We start from the raw sequence: 16,717 nt of genomic DNA, 5'->3' as shown, positions 1-16,717 counted from the left end.
CCTATGCTATTGCCACAATTCTGTGTGTGCAGAACACCTCCAGCTACAAGGTGCTGCCCTGTGTGTGTTACACGCCGTCAAGTCAAACCAACTTACAGTTACCCTATAAGAGTTTTCAAAGAAGGGTTTTACCAGTTCCACACACGCCACGAGTATATGTGGCTGAGCAAGGATTCAACCCCATGTCTCCTGAGTCCTCGTCTGTCACTTTTTTATATCACAAACATAAAACAAAAGAAATGTGTGTAACTTCCTTCATAAAGTACAATATATTCTACTTGGGTAAAAGAGACCCCTTCGGTGTAGGACTTCTGAGCTGCTGAGGAGCTAAAAGTCTGACGGTTTATGCAGGCCTTCTTAGGTGCCTGCTTCTGTGCCTCATCCTCGCCTTGTTTCCAGGCCCACTGAGACAAGCCTTACCTCCTCTTCAGTCCACTCTGAGGGATCAACGGTGTGGGATGGGAGGCAGAACTGCTGGCAGACGCCACGCTTGTAGTGGACAGTCTCGGACTGTAAACTGTTATCCTTGGGGATGTAGCTACCACAGAAAAGGAGAAGGGAGCAGGATGAGCACCGACATAAGGCATGCTTGTCATTCTTGGATCCTAGCATGCAGCTCTCCAAAGTGTAGAAAAACTTTGTTCACCCACCCACCCTATCCTTTCTTTTAGACTTGGACAGACCCCATCTTTTGCTGCTTTTTGTTGGTGAGTACTTCCCTGATTCTGGCAGGTTTGGGTCCGGATAAGGAGATTAAGTGTTTATTTGTAGCTTCTTTGCTTTTTACTGCTCTTGCTTCTATTGTATTTGATGATGTTGTTGTTAAATTATGCTATTGTTTCTGTCTTAATAGTTGTAATTACCCCAGTGGTGCATAAACCTTTGAAGGACGAAGTAGAAAACCTTGTACACATACATAAATAGTGCCTCCCCCTTTAATCCTTGGTGTAGTTTCCATCTACAAGATCAAGTCTCTAATCAAGATGCTCTAATGGTACCCCCCCAGGGCCTATTATCAGGACGCCCATGCTGACTCCCAGCCCTCCTGACCCTCTCTGAAGCACTCATCTGTGTCCTGATGGGCATCCCGCAGTGACACCTCAAAAGCCATTCCGGGCTCCCTTCTGCACATGATTTCAAAAGCCATTCTCTCCCTGACAAGAGGCTGACATAATCCTGATGCTCTGTCCTTCTAACTGTTCCAAGTACTCTCAAACTGTCTATCAGAGCCAGCTGTCCAGAACCTGCCCCTGGCAGATCCCTTCCTGGCGCACATAGAGCACTATCACAAGGCCTTCAGAGCCTTTTTTTTGTGTGTGTCATTCCTTCCACTCCTTAGCCTGCACCTAGGGTCTGGTTTACGGGAAGAACCAGGGTTAGGAATGGCTGGACCCACACCCCACTAAGCACCTCTGGGGCTGCCCCTTTTCTTCACCACCACAACCTGCTCATTTAACCTTCCCTCCCTCTGGCCCCATCAGGGGCACTGGTGGCGGCAAGGAGGAGGAGGAACAGATGCTTGCTCCCCGGCTGCCTGCCTGCCAAGCAAGCACATGTCAGCAGTGATAAGAAAGAGGAGGAGGAGCAGCAGCAGTTGGTGCCAGTGATGATGAGAAAGAGGATTAATTGGGGTGGGCAGGCGTTGAGCATCTCTTGCCTTAGGACCCTTGGACACACAAAACTAGCAGTGTCTGGTCTCCCCGTTGCTTCCTAGTTTCTCTTCTTGCTGTTTTGTGCAATTCATACAAACTCAAAACCATGATCTGCTTTTCATTTCTCTCTGTCCCCACCACTCCCATTTTTCTCTGTGTGCCTATGCTTATCTGCCAACCAGACCTGATGAAAACAAACTCTAGACCACAAAATCTGCTGCAACAATTTGTTAGTATTTACTTATACATTTTCATTCGGGTTCTGTGGTGCCAAGAAGGCCCCCTTTCCCAAATATTCAAAGTGATGCAAGACACTTCGCTATTTTTGCAAGAGGCCACAGGCCCGGAACGTGATTTCATTTAGTTCCTTCTAAAGCTGGGCAACTTTTCATCTCTACCCATTCTGGCCATTGATAGATTTCATTTAGCCGACACAATAAGCAGTGGTTTGCCTTGAGTTTAGGTATCTTTTTCTCTTAGGGGAGATTTATCTTAGCACTCGCATAGAAGCATTTTGTTGTTGGAAATCAATGCCTCTTCCCTCTCAGACATGGGGAGCATCCTCATTATTGTGAATGTGCTCAACCCTGGAAGGAACTATATCTTTTGTTTTTACGGCAGGTTATCTAAAAACAGGTCTGAAACTCTCCATTTTAAACATCCTGCTTCCTCACATTAAAGCAGGATGTGGAGCCACCATTCGCAGGACCGTTAGCCAGCAAGCGCTGGGAGGTTTCTTGTCACGACCGATAGGGCTGGGGTTGGGAGAACAGCTTGCCCACTTGATATGCACGGGAAACAGAGCTGCTGGAGCTGCCCCCAACCCCCTGCTGGCAAAAACGTCACCAGGAAACCTCCACAGCAATGACTGGGCCGTGACATCGTTCTTGTCTGAGAGGCAGCTCCAGTACCCGGACATGGTTGCACAGCAACAAAGAGTGGCATTTCCCTAGAAAAGTAAGGTGCGAGTGAAATAGGTGTGATCCCTGTGTTTCAGAATAAAAATACAGGGTTCACACTCACCCACCCAATCTACCTCTTTTGGTGCTATTTGCCCAAAATTTGGCAGCACAGCAGCAAAGTTAATGGTCAAAGCAGATGTCAAAAGCAGGACGTTGCCCACTCTTGCTTTGGAGACATGGTCAGATGGGTGAATACATTTATCATGTATTTTGTAGAGGTGTTCCCTCAACTGGTCAAAGATGTCTGCTTGTCACAGCTTGTGATTTTCATCACCTACAGCTCTTACTTTTGGCATGCTTGTGTGTGTATATATGTGACTGGTAAAGTCAATATGGGCTTCATTTATGTATCTGATTGCTGAGGGGCACGTCCCTGTGGAATACCGAGTGAGAGGAAATGGTGAGTCCTAGGAAATATGCTTTCCTCTTAATATCTAGTTTGACCCTGAGTATTTCCAGGCTGTAGCAGCGATATGCCAGCATGTTTATGGTTGATCTCCACAAACCACAAAGATATAGCAAACAGCCACAAGACTGCTTTCTCCCCTTCCACTACTTTGGCCCTTTAGTGAATGTTCTGCTCTTTTCTTTTCAGTTTACAAGCTACACACATGGCCTCCTCTTCCTCTATATAAAACCAAATATATTGTTTTGAGTTTGGATGCTGAACAGGAAAACTTTAATGAAGAGAGCTGAAAGCCCCTTAATGGTCAGAGGCCAAAAGAGTCAGGCACATCTTTTGTTAAGATGGCCCACAATAACCAGTAAATAGCTTGAGAATAGCTATATGTCTGAAAAAAGACAATGAAGAAACTGCTGTTGCAGACAAGGAAAGAAGGAAGCAGAGTGTGAGCCCAGGAAACATAAAGCATTATTTATTTTGCCACCTAGTTACTTGCCCAGGCCACCTCTATGGTGGAACTAATGCAGAACAGTTGATTTTGCTGCTGTTCAGAATGTTTTAACTAGATTCTGGTTGTACATTTATAAATAAACTCAACTACTTCAGAGGTACCATTATCTGGTATGTCATGGAATGAATACAACAGTTGCTTCACACCGAGTTCCTGACTGCTTGAGGCACCTAGCTGAACTCATCTTTCCTATGTCAAACTCAACACACAGATGGGCACACAGGATTCATTTTCTCCTCCAGACGTATATGATGGGGGAGTCATCCGAATGACCATTCTGAGTGTGAAGAAAAACAGATTATTATAAAGCCATTCCAATTTCAACAGATTTTATAGGGAAGCAAACATTTCCTTCTGCTGCTTTTCTTTTGTTTACCTCACTACTCCATTTTGGAATTCTTCAGTAGCTTGATAATAAATTGTGATTGCCACCCGGGCATCTGTATCAAAAGTGAACTCCACATTGTAATGGACTTTGGCTTTGCTAACTTCTTCTCCTGGCGTCTTCACCTCCTCTGTGCACCTGGTAGAAGACAAGAAAAATTAATCTAGTTCTAGATTAATTCCCACAAAGGAAAGTGTCCAAGATGACCACAGAGCAAGTTGTCATCTGTCTGTATACACACGAGATAGCTTCTTCCACCGAGAACAGAGTAAGCACTGTATCCAAGAATGGGCACAGGAGTCAACAGGTTTGTAGTCATCAATTACACTAATGTCCTAAAGACGATGCAGTGGTACTTCCACCAAACAGTATGGTCCAGGGTCCCAAAGCTTTCTGGATTTCAGCTGTTAATATAGCCTTCCAATGTTTTGGCCACTGACTCTGCTTTCCTTTTCTTACCCACTTTCCTTTTTCATGGGAGTTGGGGAGAGGTAGAGTGGTTCAGGAAAGAGCGAATTATATGAGAGTTGTACGGCTTGATCAGTCTGTTAGGACAATTGTTATTATACCACATGGCCTCAGCCACACTAAACGCTGTTCCAAGTACTCCATGCAGAGCATGATACCATAGTCTCTCGAGACTGAAGGATGCCTATGATTTTATACCACATATTCTTCCTTATAGAACAGTACTTCAAATAAAGGGGGGGAGGTTATTATAAAGGTATCTCCTCCCATAAAATGCTTGGCATATCATCCTGATAGTGTTTGATAAAGCTTAATTTCATTTTTTTAAAAAACTCCCTTCATTTGACAGGCTGCTTTCAGGATTAATCACCCTGAGGTTTAAGTATGTCTTTCCTGTTGGGAGTCTTCGTCACAAGCCAGAAAGAAGCAGAAGATGATTGGCGGTGGCTCTGCCACATCAGGATCCTCTGCAAGTTCTCCTAACTTACAATAAGTTACAACTGGTGACTCCCCTCCCCAGTGAGCCTGGCCCTCCTCCATTTCTGCTGCCTAGGAAGGAAGGGAGGGAGGGAGGGAGGGGCTACACATTGCTTGTTAATCAGTAGTACCAGAGGATCTCTCCATCTGAAAAGACCACCCCCACTGCATCTAATTTTGTTTGACTGTCTCAGAGTCCATTACAAAAGCATAATCCTAACCACACTGAGAATTCCTACAGATCTCAGTGGGACATGGGAGGAAATAATCAAACTCATTGCAACCAGCGGTGGCCCAAATTTTCCTGATACCTTAAGTGGAAGAAAAAAAGAGTCCCTCTGGTCCCTATCCTTTCACAGATATCCTCAAAGACATCCCCTGCTGCTGCCACCTCCCTAAGATGTTAGGTGAACTGGGGCCATCCTGGTCCTACCAGTGCTCTTTGTAAAGAGGTGGGTCTTGACTGGAGTCTTTGTCTGAATTTGAGACTGATGGTCAGGATCCTAAATTACTTCCACAAATGCACACACAGGGAAAGAAACTCCAGCTGGGATCAGTTAGAGAAGCTGAATCCCAGCTAGATACAGAAGAAACAGAATGGAAATGGCGTCCCGAAAGAGACAACCCTTCTGTCTTAGGTCTCGTAGGTACTAGATGGCATTCTCTCCCCACACTAATGAGAAGAGCGGAGCCTCTGCTCGGGACAGGGCATGTTACGCCTTCAAGGGGAAGTTGCTACCAAACTGGCGCTATGGGCCCATGAGGGGCAGCTGAGGTAAAGTATCAGGAAAGGAGTCAGGCAGGCCCTGCACTCTGCCACCCACTCGCTGGAGGCAGTCCTGGCATGCCAGCGGCTTCAAGACACAAAGGCTTCACAGACCCCAGTGGCAGCAAGAGGAAGAAGGCATCAAGAGGGAGCTGCCACCATATAAGTGAGCAAATGAATGAGCGAGGGCAGAACGTGGAAGTAACACGCTAAATTAACCTGTTAAGGACAAAAACATTGGCAGCATTTTGAACAGAAAGAAGACATTCAGTCTTGAGAAAACTGAATTTTGAAAGCAATGTATTCATGTTAAGCCTGTGAAACACGATTCTCTAGAATCTTCAGCCATTCTCAACTTTTTTTTTTTTTGGCCATGGCCATAAACACATGAAAGAAATATAGGCTGAATTGGGATTGTATAAGTCACATAACAAAACGTATAAGGTGGTGTGTGAAGAATTGTTTCCAGTCTATGGCCCCCTCCAAAGATGCCAGCTGCTGCCACCCCTCCCAATTGAGAATGGTTGTGAGACATGAGTTAGCTTGTCCTCCAATGAATTTGATTTTAATATTAATGCATTACAGTAACCTGCCATTTCTGAGCTCTGAGTGAGGGGTTAGGGTGACCAGCTATGATGCAAAGGAGAATGTGGGCACAGTGGCACAGGCAGCCACATGACAAAGTGCTGTGGCGAGCAGCTATGCAAGTAAGGGGAGGCAATGGCAGCAGTAACAGCCACAGCAACAGGCCTCTGGGCAGGGAGCCCTGTAGGGGCTCCAACACCAACAAGGGGGAGCCAGTGGTGGCAGCAGCTCTCCAGGCAGCAAGGGGGCCTCCCAAAGAGGAAGACGGCAGAATTTGCCAGGCCTGGCAGCCTGGCACCTAAGGCAGCCATCTTACTCTGCCCAGCTGGCCTTGCCTCTAAATCTCTGGTTTCTGACTACAGTGGTGGGACTGGCTTTTCTTCCGTGGATTCCGAAACCAGTTACAAGACCTTGTCTCAAAGCCCCCATGGAACTTTCCAGACAAACTTTTAAATTTACACAAGGAAGTGTGCCACAGGGGTGACTGAAGAGATTGTGCATCATCCTGATGGGTGAGTCAGAAACTCATGCTAACACATGCTATCCCTAAAGAAGGTCAGGAGTAGAGTGGATAAAAATCAATGATTTTTTTTAAAAAAAAATCAAATGGATTTAAATCACAATTTAAATTTTAAAAATTGACTTGTAAATTTAAATCTATTTAATTCAAAAGAAATTCATCTTGGACAGGAAGTATGGACCCCTATCCTTTAAGGCCGGCCTGAGGAAGGTCCGTTTGTGGCACCACCACCACTACTCCAGTAAGAGAGAAAAAATGATTTATAAAGGTCATTTTTTTAAAAAAAAAAAGTCTGCAAAAGCACTGCAATCCTAGACTGTTGTCAAACGGTGGCTAACCCTACCCACAGCCAGGGACAACAGTGATGAGAAATCATTGCTGCAATGCATTTTTTGGATGAAAGACGCAGGGTTTAAATGGGAAAACAACTTCATTAGTTTAGAAAACCTGTTCCAGATTTGCCCTAATTAATATGAGAGTAATCATATTATCCACCTGGCTTTAATGAACAATGATAAATTGCTAAACCATTAAAAAAAAGAAGAAGAAGGTCTGAATTATCATCATGGGGGTGTGTGTGCGTATGGCCCATGTCCTACAGTCACCTCTCTTGGTACATCTCACTGTTTAGCACCAGCCATAGGCACCATCCCATCTATTAAAAAGGGTGCCTGCCCATCAAGCAGGCAGGCAGGCACTGCCAATCCCCCTCTCATGCTAAAGAAGTCTACACACATACTCCATTCCCGCCTTCACAAGCATGTTGAAAGAGACCAGGGTATAAATAGCCCATTCCAAAACTCACAGGCTTCGATGCATCTCTCAGGTTAAGGGGCTGGACTTATTATGGAAAGAAAGCTCCAGATAGGTTTCTATGGTGTTGTGTGTGGTTTTTTTTTTTGTGCCAATGTGAGGAAAGCCAAAACAAGAGGCAAGCCTGGCTTCTATAAGTTTTGAAAATTAAACCAGAATTGCAGGCATTTATTGGCTAGTTTTATTTAGAACAAGGATGTGATGTTATAGAACAGCAATCCCTCAGCTCTTGGTTAGATCCCACCTCATCCTCTGGCAGATGGGGGCAGGGTGGGGGGGTTGTCACAAAGATTCCCTTCACCCCTTCTTCCCCTCCAGCACTGCATGTCTGACTTCCCACTTTTTGGCATCATTTCTTAGAAAATAGCTAATTGTAGAGAAGTACATTAAATCTATGAGATAAAAGGTTAGAGAGGGCAGTATTATTAGTAAGCAACCCCAGGGCATGTTATACTGGTAGTGGGCATGAAACGCCTTTGAAGAAGGCCATTTCTTAAGGCTTCTCTGCTACCCATAGTTTTGACGACCTTCCTCCAGCTTTGAACTGCTGGAATTCCTTAGACTCCAACTGCAGCCCAGCAACGGGAGTGAATTTAACTCTGTCTAAATCTTCTTGTCACCTGCAGTGACCCTGAAAGCCAAAGAGGGACAGTAAAGCCGGGCTGTTTGAAGAAGCAAACAGCCCGCTAGGAGCCCTACTGGAGATCTGCATAATACCGTCCCCCTGAATTTACAGTAAGTCTCTGTTCTGCTCATCTGGAGGAACTACAGAGGGATACCCCATACTGGAAGTAGTTGATGGACTGCTTCTAACAGGCTACCTCAGAACAGGTTTATACCTTCCTCCAGAGCTGTGAGCTAATTCAAGTAGCACCAGAGTTTCAGAGAACGCAACAACTCACTGATATGGGCTGTGGAATGGCAACACACAACTTCTCTGCCTTAACCAGTCACTCATTTTTTTCTTTCCTTCCCCCTCAAATGGCAAATGAATGTGATGGAGATCGTATTCTTTTTTTTTTTAAAGAACTATTATTATATTGCTTAGCTTCCCAAGTATAAAGGGGAGAGTGGAATGGCGATTCTTTCCTGATCACAGATTTCATTTTTGAGAAGGGCTGGGGAAACATGGGTGTTTAAACACAAATTGTAAACACAAAGAGATTTGTTGACACTGCAAGGAAATTTGCCCATTTGCATGCACCCTTTCCCCATCAACAACACCGTTAGGGGTGCTGGACCCTAGTGTAGTTCAAAATCCGTGTATAACTCCTTTGCCTCTCAAATGTTATTACAAAGCAGAAACACACATAGACACACACTCTTCCCCCAACCTCTCAGCATGCCCCAGAACCTTCCCCAGCTGCCATGCAGAGCTGCCATGACAGGAGAGGGGGCTGACTGGGCCACCATCATCAGAGTGGGGGCAGCTGCACTGCCAGCTACGGAATCCTGGGTAAGCCCGAGACCCACCTTTCTCAGGCCCCTTCCTGGAGAAACATAGCAGCACAGTATCATTCATTCATTCATTCATTCATTCATTCATTCATTCATTCATTCATTCATTCATTCAATCATTCAATCATTCAATCATTCATTCAATCAAAAAAGTGTAACACCAAAACTGTGTTGCTCAGATCTGTGCAATTCAAAGGTTGAAGTGTATTTGCATCATCCACAAAAGACATTCTCTCTCTCTCTCTCTTAGAACCTGGGTTCTAAAAGCAAGAAGAATTTTGGCTGTGACCAATCAAAAACCCAAGGACATTTTTTTCATTATGCATAACTATAAAGGCAAGCCACACTCCAAGTGTGTATCATCCATGCTGCCCTACCAGATGAGGATTCTTGATCCTGGAATCCTTTTTTTATTATTTTAAGGCAAGGACTTAAATTTTTACTCAAAACAGCCAAGCTATCTTTAGCACTTTTAATAATGGTTTACACTAGAACAAGCTTTTCTAGAGAGGAATCTGAAGATGTAAGAGAGGGGCTACAAACACATTTTGCATAGAGAAAGTCCCAGGTTCACTTTTTCATTTACCTGCTCCAAAGTATCTTAGGCATGTGGCCAGGAAAATCTTCAAAAACTGATTCCATATCAGAGTAGGCAGTACCGGGCTAGACAGACACGGAAGCTTCCATTTACTGAATCAAAGCACATGTCCTGAGCTTTGAAACATTACTTTAAAAGCATTATTAGGAATTAATGGTTGTATACATATTATTCTTTTGCAAAAGCAGTGCAGTACAATATTCCTTAATTACCACTAAATTAATTATTTTTATTTTCAAAATACAAAAAATAAAGAAGTTCTAATCCTCCAAATAATATTTTGAAGCAACAAGTAAACAGCTCTAAAATAAACCTTGCAACATTAATAGGCTTGGCATTAAAACTAATGACATTGCCTCTTATTAATTTTAAATAATAATCTTCCTTCTTTCTTTGCATTTCTTTATTGCCTTCCTACACAAAATCAATTTATAACAGACAAAAATTAATTTACAAACTGATTATAAAGGTAAAGATTTCTCTTGACATTTAGTCTAGTCGTGTCTGACTCTAGGGCATGGTACTCATCCCCGTTTCCAAGCCCTAGAGCCAGCGTTTGTCCGAAGACAGTTTTCGTGGTCACGTGGCCAGCGCAACTAGACATGGAATGCTATTACTTTCCCACCGTGGTGGTACCTATTTATCTACTTGAATTTTTACATGCTTTCGAACTGCTAGGTTGGCAGGAGCTGGGACAAGTGACGGGAGCTCACTCCGTCGCGTGGATTCAATCTTACGACTGCTAGTCTTCTGACCTTGCAGCACAGAGGCTTCTGAGGTTTAACCCGCAGCGCCACCACTTCTCTCAATAATCTGATTATAAACAGTCTTTAAAAGCAGATCCAAATATTTTCTAAAGGCCAGACATTAGAAAATGGTGGCCAGAATCTTGTTGGTTAGTTACATGGATGCAAATGCAATGACATAAACAGCAGTGGTGACTTGCTGCTAATTAATGAGTTGCCACTTGTATCTCTTACCATGTGTCAACAACAAGTGACAGCACTTTACAGCTGTAATTCATTCAGATGCACATATACTAGCATAACTAACTACAGTAATAGGATTCTGGCCAGTATTATTCTCTCAAGCAGTGGTTTCCAAACTTGGGTAACCCAGGGGTGTTCTTGGACTGCAATCCACAGAAGCCTTCACCACCAGCTGTGCTGCATGGGGTTTCTGGGAACTACAGTTTTTGAGCAACTACTTGGCTTGCTCAAAGTTAGGAACCTCTAAAGTTATGTCCTCAAGTAACAAGGAATGTTATTTTTAGCTCTGCCTTGTTCTGTCTAGACCACTAAGTATTATCAGTGATGACTGGCAGTAATCTCCCACTTTTCAAACCAAACTTCCTCAAGCCTCAGAACTTGAGAAATCAGCCTCACTAAAACTGGCCCTCCTGCCAGTTAATCCTGTTTCTTGCTTTTGATGAATATGAAATACCAGTTACTGCAAACTCCAAGGTTTGAATTGATAGACTTACTTGACTAGACGCAACGTGTCCTTGCGGATATTGATCAGGCTTCTCAGTGTTTTCACTGGCTCCTGAGGTGGTGGGGCAGCATATGGAAACTACAGACAAGAAAGAAAGAGAGAATATTGGACCACTTTGGTGTCATTCTGCCTGCACGCCTACTTGCAAGGATTAGCAGAGATGACAGGACTCTGGCGGGCTCCACAGATGCTTGAGAAGGAACAAAAGACCCTTGGAAGGACCACCCAGCAGGAACAACCCGTGAAGGCTCCCTGCATTTTGAGTCATTGAAGTTTTTCTCCAAAAGAGCAACTGGAAGGTTCCTGTAACTCTTGATTGACTGACTGACTGACTGGCTGACTGATAGATTTGATTTGATTTGAATACCATCCATCTGTTACCAAGGCCACTCTGGGCAGTTCACAGCAAAAAAAATAAAAATAAAAATAAAAATAAAAATAAAAAAGAACAATAATCAACAACATTAAATTAAAACAAAATACACCTCAAAATGACGTCAAAGAGCAACTGTATAGTAAATATTGTAAATTAAAGACCTTATAAGCTTAAAAATGCAACACAGAAGCAATAACACTGAATGCTTTGGATCATAATTTTTTTCTTAGTTAACTCTGAAGGTATCCTTTTTCCTTAGTGCCCATGGAGATGCCTTCCCTTGCTCCTATCATTGTGCTTTTGTTCAGCAAGTCAAAGGTATCTAGAGTGTTTTGCAGGATGCCACAACCAGACAGATAGTTCTAGTTCAGTGGAGGGCTGCAGCACCCCAACCTGAAGTCAACACTTTTATTGTAAGTGCACAGGGATGTGGCAGTTCTCTCCTTCCTAACATCAATGGATGCACATGCATGCCACCTTCTTGCTAGAGATCTGCAGGCTTGGGCAGAAGGGAAACCTGGAAAATTTAAAGGAAACAAGTCTTCCTAGTTTTTTTCCCTAAGGACAAGTGTCCGATACCTTTGCAGCCTGTTCTATGTGTGCGTCTCCTTTCTCTTCCCAACAGCTAGTAAAAGCAGCCTAACATAAACAGTGCAAGATATTTTTAGCCTGCTGATGCAGCAAAATGTTGATTTAGATCACTCTCTGGTGGTGAGTACAGTGCTAAATCTCTGCCTGCCTGCCTGCCTGTCTTCCTGCCTGCCTGTCATGGAATGAATACAGATTCGCCTATTTAACCAGCTGTGTTCCAGAGGCAAAAATAGATTATCTTGCATGCAGCAAAGCATGACGGAAAAATACAAGGGAGAGGAGATGAACCTGCACAGGGTCATGGAGACAGTCTGCACGGGAACAAAAGGAAATGAATGGGCCAGACAATGAACATGGGAGTAGGCAATCTTTCCTGAATTAATGCTATGAAGAAGACAGGGCGACTACAGAAATGACCTTTAATGACTGTGACCCTTCATGTTGTCCCCAGAAAATACACATTTTACCATTCTGCACCATCCATGAAGAGTATGAGGAAGTGGATTTCACCCATGAGCATTTGCTGTTTGTTTTTATTTTCAGTGGTCCAATAAAAATGTATCACCCACTCTTGCATTGCACCCTTAGTTTAGGGACTGAGATCAAGCCAGGATTTAAGCCTCACTATCAGTATCAAGTGTCTGGTGCTACGTTATTATCTCTACTTTCTGCCCATAGTCCCGGTCCAGCTGTATTTCTGGTCTGTTGTGGTTTCTTGCCTCTAGAAGAAGGTAGAGGCAAGAAACCACTACCACAAAATCAGGACAAAACTCATTTACAGTATTCAAATATGGTTTGCAATGTGTTTTCCCCTTGACTGTGTAAAACGTAAGTGGAGAAAATGCCACCAGTGCTCCCCAAGCTCAGTGTTGCTCTATTTTGTAATTGTGAGTTGTGACTGGATTTGCCCAAGGTGAGATATTTTACCTGTCCTGGATTGGACTGCATTCTCCCTAAGGAAATGGGAGAGACCTGGGAATGCTCTTAAGTGCAGTCAGGAAGCCTGGAGGCTCAGATGGCAGAGACTAATAGGGAACTTTTTAAACCAGCATTGACTGGTATAGACCAGCTGAGCCACCCCCTGGTGAGAATTGATCTGACAATACTTATGCATGCCTTGCTAACATCCTGGTTGGATTAATGTAATGAGCGCTGTTTGGAGCTGCCTTTGAAACGTAACCGGGGAGCTTCAATTGATACAGAGTGGAACTCACCACAGGAAGCATAATGCACCTAAAACTACATAAGCTTCCATTGTTCTTTATGGGTTGGCAAGACCAATAGAAAATCTGTGTATTGAACTTGAAAGAGCACTATCTTTTCTATGTCTGCTCAGGTATAAATCTCCTATGTTCAATGGAGATAACACCTGGAAGTGAGATGACACCACACACTGCAGTCCTTTGCTCAACCTGGAAAGACCGGAGAATTGCTGGAAATTATCTGCTAGAGGAGGGGCTAAGGGATAGGTTCTGGGGCAGAGGTTTCACCACTGTCTCTTTTAGGCACAGTGGAATCATCTTGAGCAAATGGTACTCACTACTATCCTTCCTTAAATGGCCCGTCTCCTGTGGCGATTTTCATAAGCAAGTAAGGGCAAGCACATGGATATGGCAAGCCTCAACTTTCCAAGGATCCTGTGGACAATACTGGATTATACAAATTGAGGGGAAATCCAGTATAACTTCACAAAGAATGGCCCAAGTTATCCCCTCTAGGCCTTTATCAACCATGGTGTCCACGGACACATTTCATATACAAAGTGATCTGCAAACTTGTCACCACAGGCCCACATTTACTTTTTCATTGACTAGGGTGCAGTATTCCTTTGACCACTAGGAAACACTCCATGGGGTGATGGAGCAGACATAGCTGTAGCAAAGGGTAATTTCTTCACTGTCATGGAGCAGGCTTTCAAAGGAACTGTGTTTGGTTAGGATCGTCCTGATTTTCTGCCAACATACTTTGGACGCGGTTTCCTGTGGAAGGGCTGGAATGACAGGATATCAACAGAACCCCAGGAACCATCTTCACACACAAATGCTCACACAAAACTGAAAGAATGGAATGGGGCATGGGCGCAGAGAATGAGGACCATGGTTAGATCATTGGGCATCCATTCCACTGACCTCCCAGTTCTTTCCCACTGAAGCCCAGAGAATCCAGATAGGCAGAGCTAGGAGAAACATAATCTCCTCAGCCTTGTTCAATCACGTTTTCATGGTACATGCCAGGTTACTATGCTTCTCCAGGCCCAAATCCTAGATGGCTGTTTTCTCATTCACTGCCTTGCCATTCTGTAGCAGTACCTTCAGCTGGAAGGGATGATCATCCTTGGCTAAGGATGGTGAGAGATACAGCCAAGAACAGCCACAGCACCAAGTCAGGAAAAGCTAATCAGACATCTAACCATGCTAATGTTTGAAATTTCCCATTTCCCATGCACTGTAGTCACACAGCAGACAGGAATGAAACACTAGCCTGTAGGCCTAGCCTTCTAAAGGTCAGATGGGCTTTTCTTTAAGCATCAAAGGCTTATAAAACTCCAACTGGAGCTGCTGCAGTTGAGGCATAATCATCCTTAATGGACGCTACTCTCCCTCCCCCTTCTCTTTTCATCATCTCTTCGTGAGTCGCAGCCTTCAACCGGAAACATGTAACCATGATATTTTGTATGAACAAACTGGAAGGACAATCTTAAACAACCGGCAACATTCTACAAGAAGTGAAGAACAGTAGGACCCCCCCCCCCATCCACGAGATTAGTACCTCCTGATTCACTGCTGCCTGAAAATATTAAATAAAAAAAACCTCAGATCCATAGTGTATTTACTGGAACTGGTCAGTATAGATGCGGTGTATAGAATCATAGAATCATGGAAAAGTGAAGTTGGAAGGGGCCTGCAAGGCCATCAAGTCCAACCCCCCACTCAATGCAGGAATACAATCAAAGTACATCTGCCAAATGATTATCCAAGTTTTCCTTGAATGCCTCCAGTGTCGGAGCACTCACTAACTCCTGTGGTAACTGGTTCCACTGTCGCACTGCTGTAACAGTTAGGAAGTTTTTTCTGATATTCAACCAAAGTTTGGCTTCCTTTAACTGGAGCCCATTGTTGCATGTCCTGCACTCTGGGATGATCGAGAACAGATCTTGGCCCTACTCTGTACAACAGCCTTTCAAATATTTGAAAAGTGCTATCATATCACCCCTCAAGGCTAAACATGTCTAATTCTTTCAGTCTTTCTTCTTAAGGCTTGGTTCTCGGCCCCTTGATCATCCTTGCTACCTTCCTCTGAACTTGTTCCAATTTGTTAGCATCCTTCTCAAGGTGAGGCCTAACCTAACCAGTGCTGAATAGAGGGGAATGAGTATTTCACAGGATTTGGAACCTATACTTCTATTAGTGCAGCCTAAAAGAGCATTAGCCTTTTTTGTAGCCACATCACACTGTTGGCTAATTGGCTAATATTTAGCTTGTGATCTAAGACAATTCCAAGATCCTTCTCACTCGCAGTTTTGCTGAGCCAGGTATCCCCCATCTTGTAACTGTGCAATTAGTTTCTTTTTCTGAGGTGCAGTACTTTACACTTATCCCTGTTGAATTTCATCCTGTTGCTTTCGGCCCAGTGCTCCATCCTATCAAGGTCATTTTGAATTTTGTTTCTGTCTTCTAGGGTATTAGCTATTCTGCCCAATTTTGAATCATCTGCAAATTTCACAAGCATTTCCTGCACTCCCTCATCCAAGTCATTACTAAAAGTGTTGAAGAGCCCAGAATTGAGCCTTGGGGTACCCCACTTGTTACATCCTCCTGGTTAAAGAAGGACCCATTAATCAGTGTTTGCTATTTCTGTGTTTTTTTGGCATCTGCCAAGTACGGGGACTTGGAACCGATCCCCTGCAGATATCACAGTCCAACTGTACAGGCATCATCATACAAAATATATAGAAACCACAGTAGATTAAAAAAATATATTTTTTAAATCAAAAGATTTAAATCATGATCTAAATTCTAAAAAATGATTTTTAAAATTAAAATCATTTAAAAAAATCAATTTTTAAAAACTGAAATCATGATTTACAGTTTTAGTAGCTATGACTTACACCATGCATTAGCCAGGGTTGTTTTAGCAAGGACATGTTTCTGGATCTAGATCAGTCAGTCAGCATTCTCCATGAAAACCTAAAATGATGAACTAAAATAACTTTGAAGTAAAGGGTAGCTATGCGGTCCAAACAAAATAAAATCAAAATGCAAAGACAGGCAATACCTTTATAGACCACAAAAAATCAACACAAAATAAAAGAGCTTCCAACGAAAGCTTCTATATTGTAAAATAACTTTGCAATATACACAGACATACACAGAACCAACTATTTTAACAGTTTAGAAATACACTTAGAAACAGCAGATCATTATCTTCAGACTACCAACATTCCTGCCAATAATTTGTGTCAATTCATGAGGAAGTAAACACAATTGTGTGCTGTCACACATGCTGTTGTACTTGAAACAAGTATCCTGGACAAAAAGTCTTCTGGTGCCACCAAGCGGCAGCACTCCAATGTTACTATACATCTACCAGACAGAAGGATACTGGGAGAACTGCTACATTAGTTAAAAACAGAACTTTCACTGAATCCAACAGACATA

At 43.3% G+C, this 16,717-nt stretch overlaps 1 protein-coding gene across 4 annotated transcripts in view; it reads right to left on the bottom strand.

Annotated features, from left to right (window-relative positions):
* Positions 1-16,717, bottom strand: part of RNF157 (ring finger protein 157) — a 102,511-nt gene that overhangs the window by 29,920 nt on the left and 55,874 nt on the right. For all 4 annotated transcript variants that reach the window (XM_020813233.3, XM_020813232.3, XM_020813234.3 and 1 more), the window contains exons 3-5: positions 11,082-11,170; positions 3,905-4,051; positions 421-538 (exon numbers count right to left, since the gene is read on the bottom strand). In XM_020813233.3, coding sequence (XP_020668892.1) covers positions 421-538; positions 3,905-4,051; positions 11,082-11,170 — 354 coding nt within the window. The remainder of the gene's footprint in view (positions 1-420; positions 539-3,904; positions 4,052-11,081; positions 11,171-16,717) is intronic.

The sequence above is a fragment of the Pogona vitticeps genome, chromosome 2 (genome assembly GCF_051106095.1).
Source record: "Pogona vitticeps strain Pit_001003342236 chromosome 2, PviZW2.1, whole genome shotgun sequence".
Classification (NCBI taxonomy): Eukaryota; Metazoa; Chordata; class Lepidosauria; order Squamata; family Agamidae; genus Pogona; species Pogona vitticeps.
Note: the sequence above shows the minus strand (reverse complement) of the source record. Positions and strands in the feature narration are given on the sequence as shown.